This window comes from Fulmarus glacialis, unplaced genomic scaffold (genome assembly GCF_000690835.1).
Source record: "Fulmarus glacialis isolate BGI_N327 unplaced genomic scaffold, ASM69083v1 scaffold24414, whole genome shotgun sequence".
Lineage (NCBI taxonomy): Eukaryota > Metazoa > Chordata > Aves > Procellariiformes > Procellariidae > Fulmarus > Fulmarus glacialis.
In genome coordinates, this window is record NW_009209052.1 from 1 (window position 1) to 16,813 (window position 16,813).

A 16,813-nucleotide genomic window follows, 5' to 3' on the forward strand; every position below is an offset into this window, starting at 1 on the left:
GGCTGGGCGAGGCTTCGCGCCCTTCCCCCCGCAGTGTGTCTGCTGCCACGACTGGGCTTAGTGCCGGGGTGCCCTCCTGTGAGGGGCCACCCAAGGCCCTGCGCCGTCTAGACCTGGGCCTGTCTTGTGGTAACAGGTGTGGTGAAACTGAGCTCGAAAGTGTCATGAAAACACTTTTCAGTGTCCTGAAAAACTTCCATTTGGGAAATAAATGGGTGTGTATGGTTTGGTGGGAGTGGGGGTGTCACAAATCCTAGTAGCAGCTCACTGTACCTATACGTTTCCTCATTCTTGGAGATCACAAATCATTTAAGTGCTGGGTGTTCTTACTGAACAAGGAGATAACTAAGGAGGAAACATGGCATAATAAGTATAAGAAATGGAGCTGTGCTCCCCGCTAATTCTGACTTTGCGTGTTCTCATATTTGTAAAATGTGTCTGAAAAAGATGGTGTGTTAATACATTGGTGTAACTGCAGCGTAAACTAGAAGGAAGATCGTGCTGTAGGCCACATACATTAGATGTAGAGTCTGTTTTCATCCTCAGGTAGCTATAGAAGAACATCTTTATAGAGAAGAGTGCTTATTCAGAACTAGTCCTGTGAAACTTGAACTTTTTCTGAATTTAATAAGCATTTCAAATGAGCTGCTATGGTAACATTTTAGATATTATGCAAATATTTTTATTTGTGAGCTAAAGGTTTTTTTAGCTACTCAATTTTATTTTAACTTTAAATTTTCCTTCTGAAGAAGGGAAGAAAAGACGCCTAACTTTTTGTTTTGTTTTCATTTCTTGCTCCCACTGGCCGCCTATGTCTGAGCACTTCCAGGTTGGTGATGGGGAGGGGGTGTTTCTTAGGTGGGAGTTGTTTCTCCCATAGTTACAGAATGGGGCAGATTTCCACCGTAGCTCCTAGTGTGTGTATCAGCAAAATTCTAGCTCCTGAAATCTGAAAATGTGCGTTCATGTAACATAACTGATGCAATAGGAACAGTGATGAAAGGGCAAGAGGTGTCTAGCGATGCGCGGAAGGCTAAATGACTCCTCTGCTGCTGTCGGTGGAAGAGATGATAATTCTACTTCTGTAGTTGGTGGTGTTCTGTGGCAGTTCAGCCCTTCGGAAGCTCAGCTAGTGTAAACAGAGAGAATGCAGTTTTCTTCTTAATCTGCACCTCCTCTGTCTCTAAACACCTTGTGAATTTCTTGTGGTTTGTTGGATTAAGCTTTTCTCTAAGGGTAAATATGAAAGCGTTCTAATGTCAGTATGTAGAACTAATTACCTGAAAACTCAGATGAGCAGAATCCACAGGTAAATTAAAGTGTTAAAGAAGTTAATGTTGGTATAAAATCTACAACTCTCAGGTCTATGTATAATTATGTCCTTCTACCACCTTTTTTTCCCTGTCTTGCATAGCCTAAAGTTGCATTCAGAGGTGGCAGTCGCTGTTGGAGTAGCACAGAAGCTGGCGGGAGGCTGACTGATGCGTTCAGTAGCGTAATGACAGGCTCTGGCTCGCTATATGGTTGCTACAAATCACAGGTTCAGTTGATTATAAATTTATTTTTTATATCTGTGTAAGAGTTCGGGTCGCGTGTAAACAAAATGGTCAAAAAATATTTCTAACACCATTGCTTATACTGGCGAACGTAAATCACCGTGTTTGATTAATAAATCTCCATTGTCGTAATGTTAATCAGAAAGGACAGTGACTTTTTTTAATACAGTCACAGATGAAGGAATATGTGGTGTTTAGTATTTCACTGTGTTCTTTGTTCTTCTGTTAGCATAAACGATTGTAGACAAAGTGAGGAGCAAATGACTATTTTTAGGAGAACTGAGACATCTGTAAGAAGGAGAAGCTTAGGTATTGCACCAGATATTTCTATGGCATACCACAGGCGTGTAGTCCAAACGTTCATATAAACCAGCCTGTTGCGCAGGGGCTTCTTAGTCTGAGCAGTAGGAAATGCCAGGACAGTTAAGGACATCAGACCTCTCTTTTCATTTTGCCTTTCATAGCCATAAACTTTCACTGAGGTAAAAGACTCAAATAAATGAATGACAACTCATTCCCAGTACCTTCAATAATAGACCTATTACTTGTTCTGTCTGAGACTCGTCTGGCTTTGTTCTTCCATGTCCTTCAGTCCAGCAACTGGGCATCTCTCTTTGCTTACAGGAGTGTTTTACAGACATGAGGAACTGAGACATGAAGTAGAGACCTGTCCGTAGTTAGGCAGAAAGCCTTGCTGGGAATAAAACCTGCCTTTGTGTGCCGCTTTCTGTAGTTGCTAGACTACTTTGCTCCGTAAAGGAGTATATCATGTATCTTTAATATTTAAACCTGTGAAAACACCAGTAATTTTTTCACTTACTAAGAGCTAAAAAAGCATATCGTGTTTAAACCAAACAAGCTCCTTTTCAATTAGACTGGGTAGAAGACCTTTTCTCTAGAAAAGAATTGGCTGTAAGTTTTGTTCAGTTACTTAAATAACCTGTAATGATTGGGAGGAAGGGAGCGTCTCCCGACGGTGATCTGTTAGAAACTGGTGCAGACGTTCTAGGCTGACATAGCCCCAGATTTTTACTCCTGTGCGTATATGTGCTGGGCAGTAGTTACCAGCAGACGTTATCTGTAGCATCGTATAAAAAAGTATGTGGCTGGCTTGCTTCTTATGCTCTGGTTGCTCCAAGGGTGGACTCAGTTACAACCGCGTAGAATGATGAAATGAAAATTTGGTATGTTTAATATTAAAATCGATGCTTTTATTGTACATAAAAATGCAGAATGAAGAAAATGTAGAGCTCCCTCAGACGTACAGTTCTTCCCTTTCAACATCAGAGTACTCTGCACCTGTGGACTCTTCCCTTTTATATGCACCGTGGTCTACCTATGGAGATGATACTAAGCAGCCTGCTGCTTCCCAGATTAATATGAAGTCCAGGTAGTCATTTTTGACAGAGAGAGTGTGTGTGTTGAAGGTGTGTGTTTGTTTCATTTAGCTTATGGATTATTTTGAATGAAGTAATTGTTTTAATTAATGTGCAATTCATTTTCAGGATTCAACCTGAAAGGAATGATTATGGCAGTGAAACAGATTTATATGGACTGGTGTCTAACATCTTGGAAGAACAAGATAAATCGCAGCCATATTGTGCTGAGGGGTGAGTGTTGCCATGCAAGCACTGCTGGCATTCTCCTCCTCTGACAAAAACTACCCTCGCTGATCTCACTGTCTGTGTTCTGTTAGTCATCTTTGCATCTGCTGCTGGCAAGTCCTCATGCTCTTCACGGTTTCCCTTCCTTCCCCCTGATGTTCTAATATTTCTCTTGTGATACTTGAAAGCTTTTCTCTGGGTACTTGAGTTACATGGTAGTTTCTGGCTTTCTGGTATTTACAGAACTTTTTAATTGGCATTTTTTAAGTAAGTCCTTAACAAGCATTGTGGAATGCTGTATCCAAATAAATCTCCTTGAATATGTGCCTTGGCCTATTTTTTTAGATCAAGACTGAATTCAGACTTTAGGTTTCTTAGTTAATTTTGGTTCACAGAAAGAATACACAAAACAGGAAATCGTATTCTTTCACACTTTCCTGAACTGGCAGAAGGGAAGAATTCCATGCAAAATTAAAATTTCTTGATGTTAGTGCTACCTAAGCAATATTTGCCTATCTAAATGTCAGATTTATTATGCCTATAGTCTAGCACCAGAAGAAACCATTAAACAGTCATAATAACTTGACACAGAAGGATTCAGGTTCAGCATCCCCAGGATACTTGGAGAGCTCTCGGTCTTTTGCCTGAATCTGATATTCTAGGTCTAAGGGGTAAGAAAGGGAACCCAGTTCTCAAGATTCCCAAGCCAGACTCCACTCTTCCTTTCTGTCTTCTCCCAAAATTCCAATGATTTCTGTATGTGTGCCGAGTTATGTGGCTGAAGCGAGGGAAGACTTTAGAGAGAGTCAGTCTTGATCAAAAGATAACTTATTAATTCCTTTGCTTCAGACCATTAAGGTTGGATTTCTGTTTTCAGTACTGCCAAATTTGGCTGTGACTGTAATGACTTCCAGGCACAATTCCAACTTAGTCTGTTTACAGTTTTCCCTGACAGGCAGCGATTGTCCTGTGTTAACTCACGGTAATTAGCAGAAGGAAAGGAAGTGTGCTGAGATGCTTATTCGTGATTTACCTGCAGGAAGCAGTGTAAGCCAGTGTAAAGCACAGGCGATTCTGGAGCAGTAAGCAAAATGATGCAGAGAAGCGTTTTGTCTGGCGCTCTAGGACACGGCTTTGAAAGGTTGTGGGTAGTTTGGGAAGTATGGTTATCTTAACATGCTGATTAACCAGGAGTATTTTAGTGGTGACAGATAGTAAATCTCTTGACGGGGTTGACTGAACATAATTTGGCATGTACACATCACTTGCAGCTTGAAGGCATTGAATGTAGCTCCTAGGGTATATGGGTGGCTTAAGACAAGCCAGAATCAGTTTTCTCATCTAGTTAAGGAAAACTGCAGTGATGACAGTAGTGGATAGAAGTTGGAGTAAGACATCTTTGAATCAGTCGAGAGAAATGAGTGGGGAAGAATTGGGTTCTTAAACCTTTTTCTGCATTTGGGAATGGAAGAGGAGCACCACAGATAAGAACCTAACCGTGTATTTCTTGTTTTTCAAGGAGTTGCCCTTCCAACCTGAAGTCAGTATGGCCCATAAATGCAACCAGAATCGTAGACCACCATGACTTGTTGCCAGAAACTAAAAGACCAGTTGTCGGAGCTGTCTCACAACAGGGTTTTTATAGTAGCGAATCCGTATCTGCTGCTGAAAAGCAGTACTTGCAAAGTGGTAATCTTGCATCACAGCAAAAAGTAGAGGAATGTTATCGCGGGTTTACCGGCATAGACCTTGAAGAGCAGTGTTTATACCCTTCTAGGAATGATCATGCCAACTGTTGCAACGTGCAGACTAATGAGAATATTAAGACAACTCCTGTGTATCAGAACTATCCATACATAAAAAACACCTTTACACCCCAAGTTGGGTATTCAGAAGTAATCAAAGACTCGGGAGCCGATGCTTATTCTTACGGAAGGGAGAAGGTGTGTCCCAAAGGAGCAGATGTGCAGTTGCACCAAAAGCGGGCAGAAACGTTTCTTCCGCAGTTTCACAGATATAATGAAAACGCAGATTATAGTAGATACACTGAATATTCTCATGCTAGTAAAGCAAAGCCTAACAAGAGCACCAGTTGTAGTTTCCAAGAAAATAAAAAGTTAGTAAATGGAACCATTGAGGCACCATCTCTGGACACAGAACCCTATACTAAATTATTTCAAGTTAAATCAGGAACTCAGAAAAAAATAGAAGATACAATTTCAGATCAGCAAAACTTTACATTTCCCAAGGCTGTAGGACTTCTATCAGAAAAACAGTTTGCAAATGAAGCTTCATTCTGCACTGATTTTGGGCAAAAATTTGAATATGGACTAAAATCTTTTGCAGCTTGTCCGGGGAATAGTGACTGTGCAAATGGCGTAGAAAAGCAGCAGTTTTCCAAGTCCGATCTTCAGAATTCTGAATACTGTAAATCACTTCCATTGTTACCAAACTCAGCAAACCCCTCAGCAGGTGCTAATGTGAGGCCAGCTTGGATGAACATTCAAACTAAAACGGCTGCTTCTGTCCCATTTCAGAATCCAAGTCCTTTGTTGAAACTGAATAATCATTTACCTGCTTTTCAAAAAAGTTCCACTCATTCTAATGATTTTTTTCAATTGTCATCTTCAAATTTCCCTTTAAATAGTAATTTATTTCACAGGTACTGTCAAGATAATCCTTCATTTTTTTCAAGTCTTGATTTTGGTTATAACACTGCAGAACGAGCTCGGTCTGCTGCTTGCATGGAAGCACTAGTTAGGAGTGGAGAAGAGAATCTCATTGAGTATTTAAGTGAAAAGAAATTAAAGCAGCCGAACGGATTCTGTGACAATTATTCAGCTCAGCAGTTTGGGATCATGGAAAATATGAACAAACACCGTTTCCAGTTGAAGCCACAGAGTGAGCATTATGATCTGGAAGGACAAAAACATGCAGATGGGTTGTTGCAGAACATGTACCAAGATTTAATGGAGTCTCAGGGTCAGTTTAATCTCAGGCAGGGGAGTGGAGACAGTAACGCCGTCAATCCTGTGACTTGCCTACAGGCTCCAAGCTTTTCCAACAATTGCGTGATAGGTGACTTTAGACGTAATCAGCAGCTTGGTTCAAGTGCATTCCCCTTGAGATCAGCTCGCCTGTTTGGCCGTTCCATTGTCCCTCTGATGGAGTCTCACGACTTGTGCTCCCGCGACGATTTAAAACGCTTCTACCCCTATTTTAGCGATAAGATGTACGGTGACAGTTCTTTTTCTGGTTTTGTACCAGCATTTGGATTTCAAAGGCAAGTTAAAACCCGTAGTGGGCCCGCCAGTGAACTTCACGTTAGACTGGAAGAATGTTATGAACAGTGGAGAGCTTTGGAGAAAGAGAGAAAGAAGGTAAAAAAAATTAAAATAAATTAATATGCCATATCACAGATTTGATTTAGATGTCATCCTACTCAGACCAGTTAGAGATCATGAGTAATTCCCACTGTTACGAGTTGAAATGCTTAATGGGACTTCAAAGTTAAAAGAGTTTGCTTGCCTGTATATCAGGACTGAAAACAGAAGTTTTGAGGGTTTGTAGCCTCGTTAGGGGCGTAACTAGTGTTATATTGAATGTTGCACTTAAAGCAGGAATTCAGAGACTTTCTCAGTCTCTGGGTTGGGGTTGGGGAAGGTGTGTTGTACGACTGACAAAACCATGTTACGCTTTTTTTTTAACACTATAAATACAATGCATCTGGAAACTTTGAAAGCAAATCCATTAATTATATGTTGAATTGGGACTAAACTTTAATCCTTTCAAGAATTAATTAAAATTCTTAGGCCCTGCACTTTTGGTTCTTTCAACAAGTTCTTCTCACCTCCTGTTTCCCTGAAGTTTTAAACCTAAGATGTATTTGAGGGGGCTCTCTTTTCCCCTAGAAACAGAGGCTGAAAAAAGGGTAACATTAAAACACTTGAACAAAAAGATTCAGGTAGTTCTGTCTGAAGCCCTACTTAAAGCAATTGCCCTTTTTGGTCATCAGCGGAAGTGCTTCAGGCTACCCTTGTTGAATGTGAAAGCTGTCTTAATTTCACCAGTTTAGCTGGTATTGAAATTCAAAAGCGATCTGGAGCTGTGACTTTCTGAGAGGGAAGCTTGACCAAATGTTGCCTGGCAATCGCGGTCGGTTCGGTGGACAGCTGCTGTGTGGAAGCTCTCTTGTGCCAGTCCGGGAGAAACTTCACTGCGAGAGGGTGTAACACGGGGTTTTGCCAAAGCATTTCCTGACAAAAGCCGGTTGTTGCTTTGGATGGAGGGGTCAGGGCGAGAATGAGATTGATGTCTAGGCTCGCATAGAAAAGTGCAAAAGAGAAGGAGTTGACACGCACATGGCAGGGGGATGTGGTGGAGAAAATTAGGCTGCAGCTTTATGTGGACCACCACAAAACAATGTAAGAAGTGCAATTTTAAAACAGATTTAGCTAGTTATATATTGTTACAGGTGTTCCAGAGTGACATAACAATGGGGTGAGAGAGATTGAAATTTGAAATCTTGCAGTCAGGTTTCGAAGTAATTTTCTGATGGCTAAATAAAATATGATTTCACTTTAACAAAACAAAAAAAAAGCTTTCTGTAGTTTGACTAATCTGTACAAAATTTAGGTTACTTGCTGACTTAAACAATTTTATTTTAATTTTATGGATGAGGTCCACATCTGTTTGCTCATTCTTTTTTGCCTTGTAATTCTAACTTGCCTCCATTTTATTTACAGGCAAAATCAGTACAGGCTGTAGTCAGAGTGTGAGAAGACATAGCGCTTCTGAAACACATTATGTTGGCATAATTACTTTAGTTGAACTGCTTTGAGTAAAGCAGTTGTTCACTTAAAACATGTGATTGTCTTACCAAATGGTTAAATCCCAAATGCCTGAATTCTCATTATCTGCTTTAAAAAAAAATCCAAAACCCTAAGGAAAAGGAGTTGTATATCTGATATTTTTTCTTGTTTCTGTAATAAAGCACAGTTTGCAGCTTACATCCTTAGGGAGTTATTCTTTTGTTTTCCTGCAGACTGAATCAGCTCTTGCTAAGAACTTCCAAGGGAAAAAGGTTTCCAGTGCTAACAACACTCCGATTCCAAGGCTGACATCAAACCCATCAAGAGTTGATCGCTTAATTGTGGATCAGCTACGTGAACAAGCCAGAGTGAGTTGTAGGACTTTTTTTAAAAAAAAAAAAAAAAAAAATCTATTGAACTTATCACACAGAACTTAAAGTACAGTATAAGATATGTAAGATGCTCAGAGCAGCTTTTCCCAAAATAGCTTTGTTCTTAAATGCTACGCAGGGAATAATATTTCAGCAGTCCCTGCTAGAATTTCTACAGCTCCAGGTTCACTGCTGCTGTTACCAGGGAACCCACTGAGTAGCTGAGGCTCACGTTTACGTGCATACATGCCAGGAGGATGTGTTTTCTAGTACAAGAGCATGCGTGAGATGCCAGAATCCAGTCATCCTGCCTAACTGCTTGCACAGCTGTAAGATGTGCCTGACTTTTGAGCTTTTCTGTTTTGAGCAGCTCAGCAGAGAAATGTTCACTATAGATTTGTAGACACTGTATTAGAGGAGATATTTGTGGGGAAAAAAGCAAGCTTAATTAATGTTTGTAAGACTTTGATATATATTTGCTTGAGAGTCTTGTATTTTTTTAATGCAGAATGGTTATTTGCTGCAACTTCAGCCTGAATTTCTACGTTACTAGTTTGCTGCTTAAGTCAAACAGCCACAACCTGTAGGGCAAGCGTGAGTGGTGTCTTTTGAGCTGCCTGTGGCTCTGTGGCCAAACGATGGTGCCAGTGTGCAGTATCGTGCTTCTTCGTGAGGCAGCAGCCTGCGCAGAATTCTGCAAGGGAGACTAGAGGGAGGAGGCGAGCACAAGCAGAGCTGATCTGTGCTGCCAGCAGAATAGCGAGGGTCTGATCTGGCTCTTTTGAGGCTGAGAGGCCAGAGCCAGGATGCTCGTGCCGCAGAAGGAGGAGAAATGTGGGCTGAAAGCACAGACGCCAAAACCTGCCCCTGCGAGGGGACCTGGGATTAAAGGCAGCAGCTGTTGTTCTGAGAAATGCTGGTTCTTGGAGGAACCAGTACTGTGAGCTCAGCTGCTCCCAAGGCAGCGGTGGTAAGAAGCAGTCTTTCCTACCGGTCTCACGCAGGTGAAAGAAGCCGTGGAGCCATGTCTGCTTGCTGCCTGCTGAAATCTGTCTTGTGCAACTGCCTGATTTTGTTCATACAGCTGAGTAGAGTATAGTGAAAGATGTGTTGATAGGCTTAGCGTACACTTTTTAAACTACTGTTTTATGAACCCCAAAAGAACAGTGTTAGGAAACTTCCACTTTCAGAAGGCTTGCCTGTCCTTGTCCTAGTACTTTAAAACTGTGTCTAAAAAAGGACTTAATCTTCTCTAGCCATTTGAGGAACCAAGCTTCAGGGTATAGAACCTCAAACACTTGTTAGTAGCAACTGAAAGGTAGTTTTAAGAATGCTTTAAAACCACAGTGGGACTGTTGAACCTGGATTCTAACATCAAAAAGCTTAGTGATGGCCAAAGAGAAACACTGGTACAAAGGTTCAAGTGGAGGTTGAGCTGGCTGAATCTGGGATTAACTCTTCGTAGTGTGGAGCATCTAGTTAAATCCTCTTGGTGGTCAAGCACTTCAGTTTTCTCATTTGAGACTTCCACTTGCAGTTGCTTTCAGGTCCAGAACAAAGCATAGCTGATGGAGAGGTGACAGTAGCTTCCTTCACAATGTCATCGGTAGCTATTAAAACCACTTAGTAGTCAGAGAACAAACTTTAAATCAGGATCTCCTCTGTACAGACTGTATCTCATCTCCCGTGTGTCTGGGGGGATGTAAATCCACAGCTCCATTGTAACTGGAGAATGCCGTATCACCCCACTGGGGTACCCTCAGGCCGGACGTTCAGCTTGTCCTGTTGAAGCCCTTCTATTCTGGACTGGTAATGATTTTTGCCAGGGGGGAAATACGAGCTTGTTTCCAGTAGTGAGGATATCTTTATGGGCTGGGGAGAGCACTATATTCCCTGTTCCAAATGCATTGTTTTGTGAACAACAGTCATCAAAGCTGGGCCTGAAATGTCAGTCCTTATCCCATGGTGCATGCTCACCTCTGGACTTGCGGGGTCTGTGGCTCTGCTGGCTGTTTCGCTGAGACCCTGCTGCTCCAGCCTTGGCGTCGCTGGTGGCTTGCTGCTTTTCCCAGTGGAGGATCTGAATTACTCAGCAAGCCCTCAGTGGTTCCCGTTGGGTTGCTGGAGCAGCCCAGCTTTGCTGACTTCTGTGGATTTTGCTTTTAGACACCTGGCACTTCTCCCAGGCTTAGTATAAAGAACATAGGCATTTAACTATCAACTGTGGATCCCGTTGGGTGATGTTGTGGTACCTGAAGAGCAGGTCTTCAGAACATAAGTCCTTCTGTGGATGTGGACATACTGTTAAGTAAGACTGGAAAATGACTGTCAGGTTCATCTTACTTTGTTTCACTTGCTTATATAATCCTACTATGCCACTCCTTAAAATACGGCTTTTTCTTCAGAAACAAATCCAGTGATTTTCAAACAATCTTACCTACTTTAGTTTCCTATCCTAGTGACTGATTCCTCAGCTGTTCGTGTGAAGTTCTCCCTTCATTTTTTCTTAAACTCTCAGGTTCCTTACAAATGTTAAATGTCACTTTTTGAGTTTATTGGTTGTTGCTGCTGTCACAGTAACTTGCGCAGTTTATTCCTGCCTACGTTTCCCCCCCTCCAGGCTTTCGCCAGACCTAAGGGACAGCAGGACAAGTCTGGCAGCGGGAGCTTGCTCCTTCCTGAATGCTCTCTGCTGAGCCCTTGGCCAGGAGTAGGCTGCTTTGTTCTGCTGTTGCCAAAATAACTGTCTTGGCCAGCAGCTTGCTCTGAGGATACTTGGGGCAGTTTGGGCAAATTGTCGTGGTTCAAATGCCTTTGTCAGCCACTCTTTCTTACATTTTAAAAACTCCATGCCAGTCCTGTTCCTAGGGAGGCCTACAATCGTTTTGTTGCAAGAAAATACCAAGAACATCGCTTTGCGCTGTGCTCCCAGGCCCTCTGTTTCTCATTTTTAACCTGCGGATGACCATTAATCATCAGGCTTCTTTATAGGGCATCAAGTGTAGCCATTGCCCAGTAAACATTACAATTTTGGAATTTTTAGTTTTATCTCTTTCAGCAGACTAGTAACCAGATTCTTCAGTGGTCTGTGAACCACGGTTGATGAATCGCTCACCAAGGGGAAATTCATAGTAACCTGACTGTTGTAAGATAAACAAGACAACAAAGATGCAAATTTTCAATTAACTAATCAAAACTGAATGATTTTTGAGTGGTTGTGCTCGATATTCTCTGAAAGAGCTCCTTTAGTGCCAAGTATCCATCCTGAACTACGCGTGTGGTTCCACAGCAGCTTTAGCCAATCCTAGTGGAGACTGCTGCTCTCCCATGTTGCCCGTTGCTTTGCGCTGCCACAGCACAAGGAGATCATCTGGGTGAAAACTGGCCAGTCTTTGTGCGATTGGTTTTCAGGTGATAATTGCAGCAGTGCTGATGGAAGGGAGGACCACAGTGGTCCTAATTCAGAGGAATGCACATTGTCACGGAACCACCTCCTGTTACGTGGTTGTCTCAAAGTTGTATATATCCATTATTAACTAGTAAGCCGGGTGTCCTAACATTTGGGTATTTTAGCTTTGCTGTTGTGCTGTGCACACCCAGGTATTCTACAGCTTTTGGAGAAGAAGAAATCCTGGGTAAGAATTTAACTACTTTAACTATAACTTTATGAAGTGTTCTCAAAAGAAAATAATGGTTGTCGTTAATCTGTTCTTCCTAATCTGGTTAATTTTCTTGTAAGTCTAGATGAGTACAGTGTGAACTCCTGTAACATGTAAAATGTTCATTAGGTTGTGACTTTACTGGGAAAAATGGAGCGCCTTCGCAGTTCTCCCCTTCATGCTAACATTTCTACTGCTCTTGATAAACATCTGGAGGTAATTCATGTAGTGCAGTCACGTAGAAAAGATGAAATTGTAAATGCTTCAAATCGACAGAGGCAAGGAGCTCCCAGATGCCAAGATGACAGAGGTATAACTATGCTTATGTACTTTTATAAGGTAGCTGAAAAATTCTATGCGTATTGCAGGTCTATAAAAAAAAAAAAGTGTGAGGGGTTTTGTATTAAAGTTTTAATTTACTTTTCCGTGTCTAGAGCTTTGAGAAAGGCAGACTGTATGGGTTTTAGGTGGTGGTTTTAAGAGGACACTAAAACTGGGTTTTAGAGATAAATGGGTTAAATCAATTCGGAGTGCATTTATTCAATTAATAAACTAGCAAGTAATAAAAAGTTAGCGGGGTTTTTTTTGTAATGCAGTTTGGGATTGGAGATGCTATTAAGCTATTGCCTCTTTTTTCCCCCTGTCCCTCATATTCCTGTTCCCATCGCTCCTCTAGCCCTGTCTGTATTTCTACGTAGAACTTCCTTGGTACCTCCATGCTGCATCTGTGCAAAGAGACCAAGACGGCATTGTGTTATGAATGGATTTCCTCTTCAGGCATGTTCTGTTGTAGGTTGACATAAAATAGAAATCATATTTTGGATGGATACACAAAAATATATTGGTCAGAATGTTTTTATTCTTGATGGTATCCAAAATATGCAGAATATTCAGCTTAATCTTTCACTAGTTCACAGGAAGAATGGTAAATTCCCTTCTCTCTTAGATGTGAGGCAGAATAAATTCTTGCTACCTGCAATGCTCTGACCTACGGCTTTGTGTCAGAAGCTTTCGTGCATTTGTGGGACTGTTCTGTTCACTTCCTGCCTCTCTTTCCACAACTGAATTAGATGGATTATTTTACTTCTTTGGGATGTCCCGTCATGCAGTTCTGTAATTCTCAAGTTTACTTCAAAAGATATACAATAGCAATTTTTTCTTTTCACCTGTTCACCGTCATTCTTGTTTCTCTTTACCTTGATTGAAGATTATGTGACTTGTTAAGGTGAAGGGGTTTTTTGGGTGTTTAAGCCCATGAACATAATTGGCGCTGGCTTCACTTGGTGCTACTACTTAACCAGATCAATTAGCTCTTCGGAACCAAGTAGTCTGGAAGAGAGGAGCTGTCGGACCTCGAGATCTGCTCCCTGGTCCAGTTGCTTTGAGAGGAGAGGAGAAAGAAGTGGGCTTTGCACAGTGGGATCTGATTACTTAACTAGAAGGGTTGCACTTTCTTTGTCTACCCCTCATCCTCCATACTGTCTGTCTCCAAGATGTGTTAGCCTGTCGTGGCAACTGGGGAGGATTTTTCAAACAGTAGATTATTCAGTGTAGTAACTGTATTTGCTGCATGTCTGGGAAAGCCTTGAGGAAAATGCCTGAAGCTGTGCATCTCCTCTTTGGCAGAGCTTTCTTTTTGTTAATAGTTCTGTTTTGTTTGAGAAGAGGTCTTCCCCAGCCCAGCCCTGCTTCCACAGTACCTTCCTATTCCATCTGAACTGATCTTAAGTACCAATCTTATCAGGCAGGACCTGTCTATTGTGTACTCTGTTCCAGGAAGTTTGATTTAAATAAAATTCATACATGAGCCATGGTCTTCTCCCAGCTCCCCCGCTTTAGTTGCAACACAGATTTACTTAAGTGGGAAGCAGATGGATCTGAGCTGCCTCATATCGGTTGTATTCATGTACAACGTGGGTCTGAAAAATTCTACTATTACACACTGAAGTTGTGGAACTGTACAAGGTATCTGGCAGTTGTTTGTAAATGTTTTTGACCACTTAATGAGGTTCTGGAAAAAATCACAATGATCAGAAAAAGGGTTTTACAGAGTGCCCTCTGTCACCCAGAACAACCATCAAGCCTTTCAGAGTTGTCTGAGCATACCTCTGCTTAGAGATTGCCCTAGATTTAGTTTTCAAGATCTCTCAGAAGGATATAGATGTTACAGATCATCTTCTGAGGGGAGAAAAGACCTTTTTAATGTCTGTAACTCTCAGGCACTGCATTTAGCCAAAGACTTTAAAACAACTCTTCCTTATCACTGTGGGATTTTCCCTTCTTCCCTGCTAGTGACCCAAATGCCAACCGTATCTTACAGCTTTGAGATGCACATTTATGTGCGTGTCACTTGTTTCTTAGCTTCTTCTAGGCAGTCCAGATGACGCCATTCCTGTAGTCTCTTCTTTATTCCACAAAGCTTGGTGTGGAAATTGGAATTTTGAAAATACAAGACCTGATAATCACGTCCTCCCACTCTGTATTCTGTCCTTTATTTCTCTAGAGTTACCCTTCCAAATGCTACCTTCTAAAATTCTTTGGGTGGCTGACACTTGTGTTGGACAAGTGGATTTTCATGGTGATTCTTCACAGTTACCTAAATCAGTTTTCTGTACTGCTCCTGCTTAGCAGTGGTAACTGTAGAGGAATCAGTGGTCGTTCTGTGCGGAAGGAAGGAAGGATGTCTCGGAAGGGGTTTCACAGAAACCAGCCCGGGCAGTGAGAGCCAGACAAGCTGGTGAAGAGGGATGGTGAGGGGATAAGGTTAGGCCTTTAAATTCTGCCCTTTTCTGAGGCACCCCTAGTAGTGCCCGGAGGGGAATGCTTTGACCAGGAACAGTGAATCCAAGAACACTGGTTGAAGGTAGGTGCCAGGTTTTTGCGATAAAATGAAACCGCAGTCGTGCTTACTGAGCAGGAGCACTTGGAAGAGCAGACTTTGACTTAAAGTCTTCCACTGCTTCCAAACCCCATGGAAGTGTTTGACCAGGGAGGCAAGTGCACACGTGTGTTCTGTGCAGCCCAACGTGTCGTGTAGTGTGACCCAGCTCCAAGAGGAGCGAGTGTGCCCCTGCCCCAAAATAACACACAAGTTCTGGCTGAAAACTCTGGTGCCTAGAAGAGGGTATCAAATTTGTTTCCTCACACACAGGCTGGAATTAAAATCAAAGCATTTTCTATGCGTTAAGACATTGCTGTTGAAGAAATGGACCACTGCACCACCTTACTCTATTTTAAAGTGGTGGGGTTTGACACGTTTTTGCAGAACATGATCTGTATGCTTTAATGAAATGCCATAAACGAGCTATTCCTTCACCTGTCTTAATAAGATGGGCAAAGGATCCATTTTGTGGATCTGGAGGGGTTGCTATGATCATTCAGCCATGAGCACAGGAAGGGGTGAGATGCCTTTAGTATGTGTGCACATGGAGTACTTTCAAAAACAGAGCTGACCGTAAGGCTTTAGGTGCTCCTGATAATAGGTGACAGCTAAGTAGGGGCTTTCACAAAGTACATACCTAAATTCTGTATACCTGCCTCTTTGTATGAGGGCATAAAAATCACTACTTTCTCAGATTCAACTTTTACAACCTTATAAAGAGACAGACACAAAAACAGACACTAAAAAGGCCTAAAAAGTTTTAGCATTGCCAGAGTGAATTAATCCCAAATAGTGCTTGCTGATGACCTGTGTAATAAAGATTAAAACGCCGGTTCCTCCCTGCAGATGTGTTTGCTCTTGCTTTGGCAATTAGAGAGATGAGCGTAGCAACACGTAAAGCACGTACGATTCTCTGGTGCGCGCTCCAGATGACCTTACCGAAATCTTCAGCTGGAAAACTAGATCCGGAGAAAGCTGCTCGGGAGGCAGTGCAACCTGAAGAAAAAGTGTGCGAAAACGTGAACAGCTGCAGCATCCTAAATCAGAGGGCTGAAGTAAGCAAGCACTAATGAAATACCAGTTGCATGCAAAAATACACTCCACGGTCTGTATGTATGAGAGGTGATACACTAATTCTTTTTAATTATTTGTAAAGTTTGAACTACTGATACTCGTATTTAAAGCTGTATCTTGATGAGAAGTTGAATTTGCTTTAAGGGCTCTCGGGTTCTACTTAAACTGTTAGCATTACAGGCAGCGTCAGAGTATTGTAAAGCCGAACTGGTGAATGTTAACTTAAAAAATAATCAGAACAATTAATTAACAGCCAAGATATTATTTAACTTCTGCAGGTGAACCCTGGTGTACTACTCTTCCAATAACTTCTTTTAGTTCTACTTTAGGAAATAGGTTTTAAAATAATGATTCTTAAAGACTGTAGTCTAACAGGGTGTCTGGTATCAGATAAGATTGTGATGTAAAAATGGTTTCCTTATCAAACTAATACCTGGAAACAGGAGGAAAAAATGCTAAGAATACCCAATATTCATGTAAAATTAAATATTTAAAATATAAATATTTATGAATTTGAGATTTTAGAATTGTAAGTTTGTGAAAGGAGGTGCACTGGGTTCTACTAAATTACTGGTATGACAAAATTGCTGTTGTGAAACTATGCAATTTAGTAAATGTGTTCAAATCATTTGGGCATGCTCTTGGGAAAAAAAAACCCTCTGTTTTAAAGTATTTAAACATAATCAAAATATGACATGCACACAGGATTATCCTTTAAAAAGCTGTGCAGCTGCTGAAATAATGAGTCTTGTTTTTAATATCTTCACTTTAAAATTTGAAGAGGTATCACAAAGTTCTGAAATTTAGATTTTCTTCAAGTTACTCTTTCACTAGTTTGGTTTGAAATTTGGTTGTCA

The 16,813-nt window shown here is 41.4% G+C and overlaps 1 protein-coding gene across 1 annotated transcript; it reads left to right on the plus strand.

The window, feature by feature from the left end:
• Window positions 1-1,414: 1,414 nt before the first annotated feature.
• On the plus strand, window positions 1,415-15,952 carry LOC104076020 (chromosome unknown open reading frame, human C17orf104; the record flags this gene model as incomplete). Its single annotated transcript, XM_009576716.1, has 7 exons — window positions 1,415-1,540; window positions 2,789-2,946; window positions 3,062-3,166; window positions 4,680-6,540; window positions 8,205-8,339; window positions 12,131-12,311; window positions 15,729-15,952. Coding segments are annotated over 7 exons (2,790 nt in total), but the record flags the coding sequence as incomplete, so codon positions are not given.
• Between the last annotated feature and the right edge of the window lie 861 nt (window positions 15,953-16,813).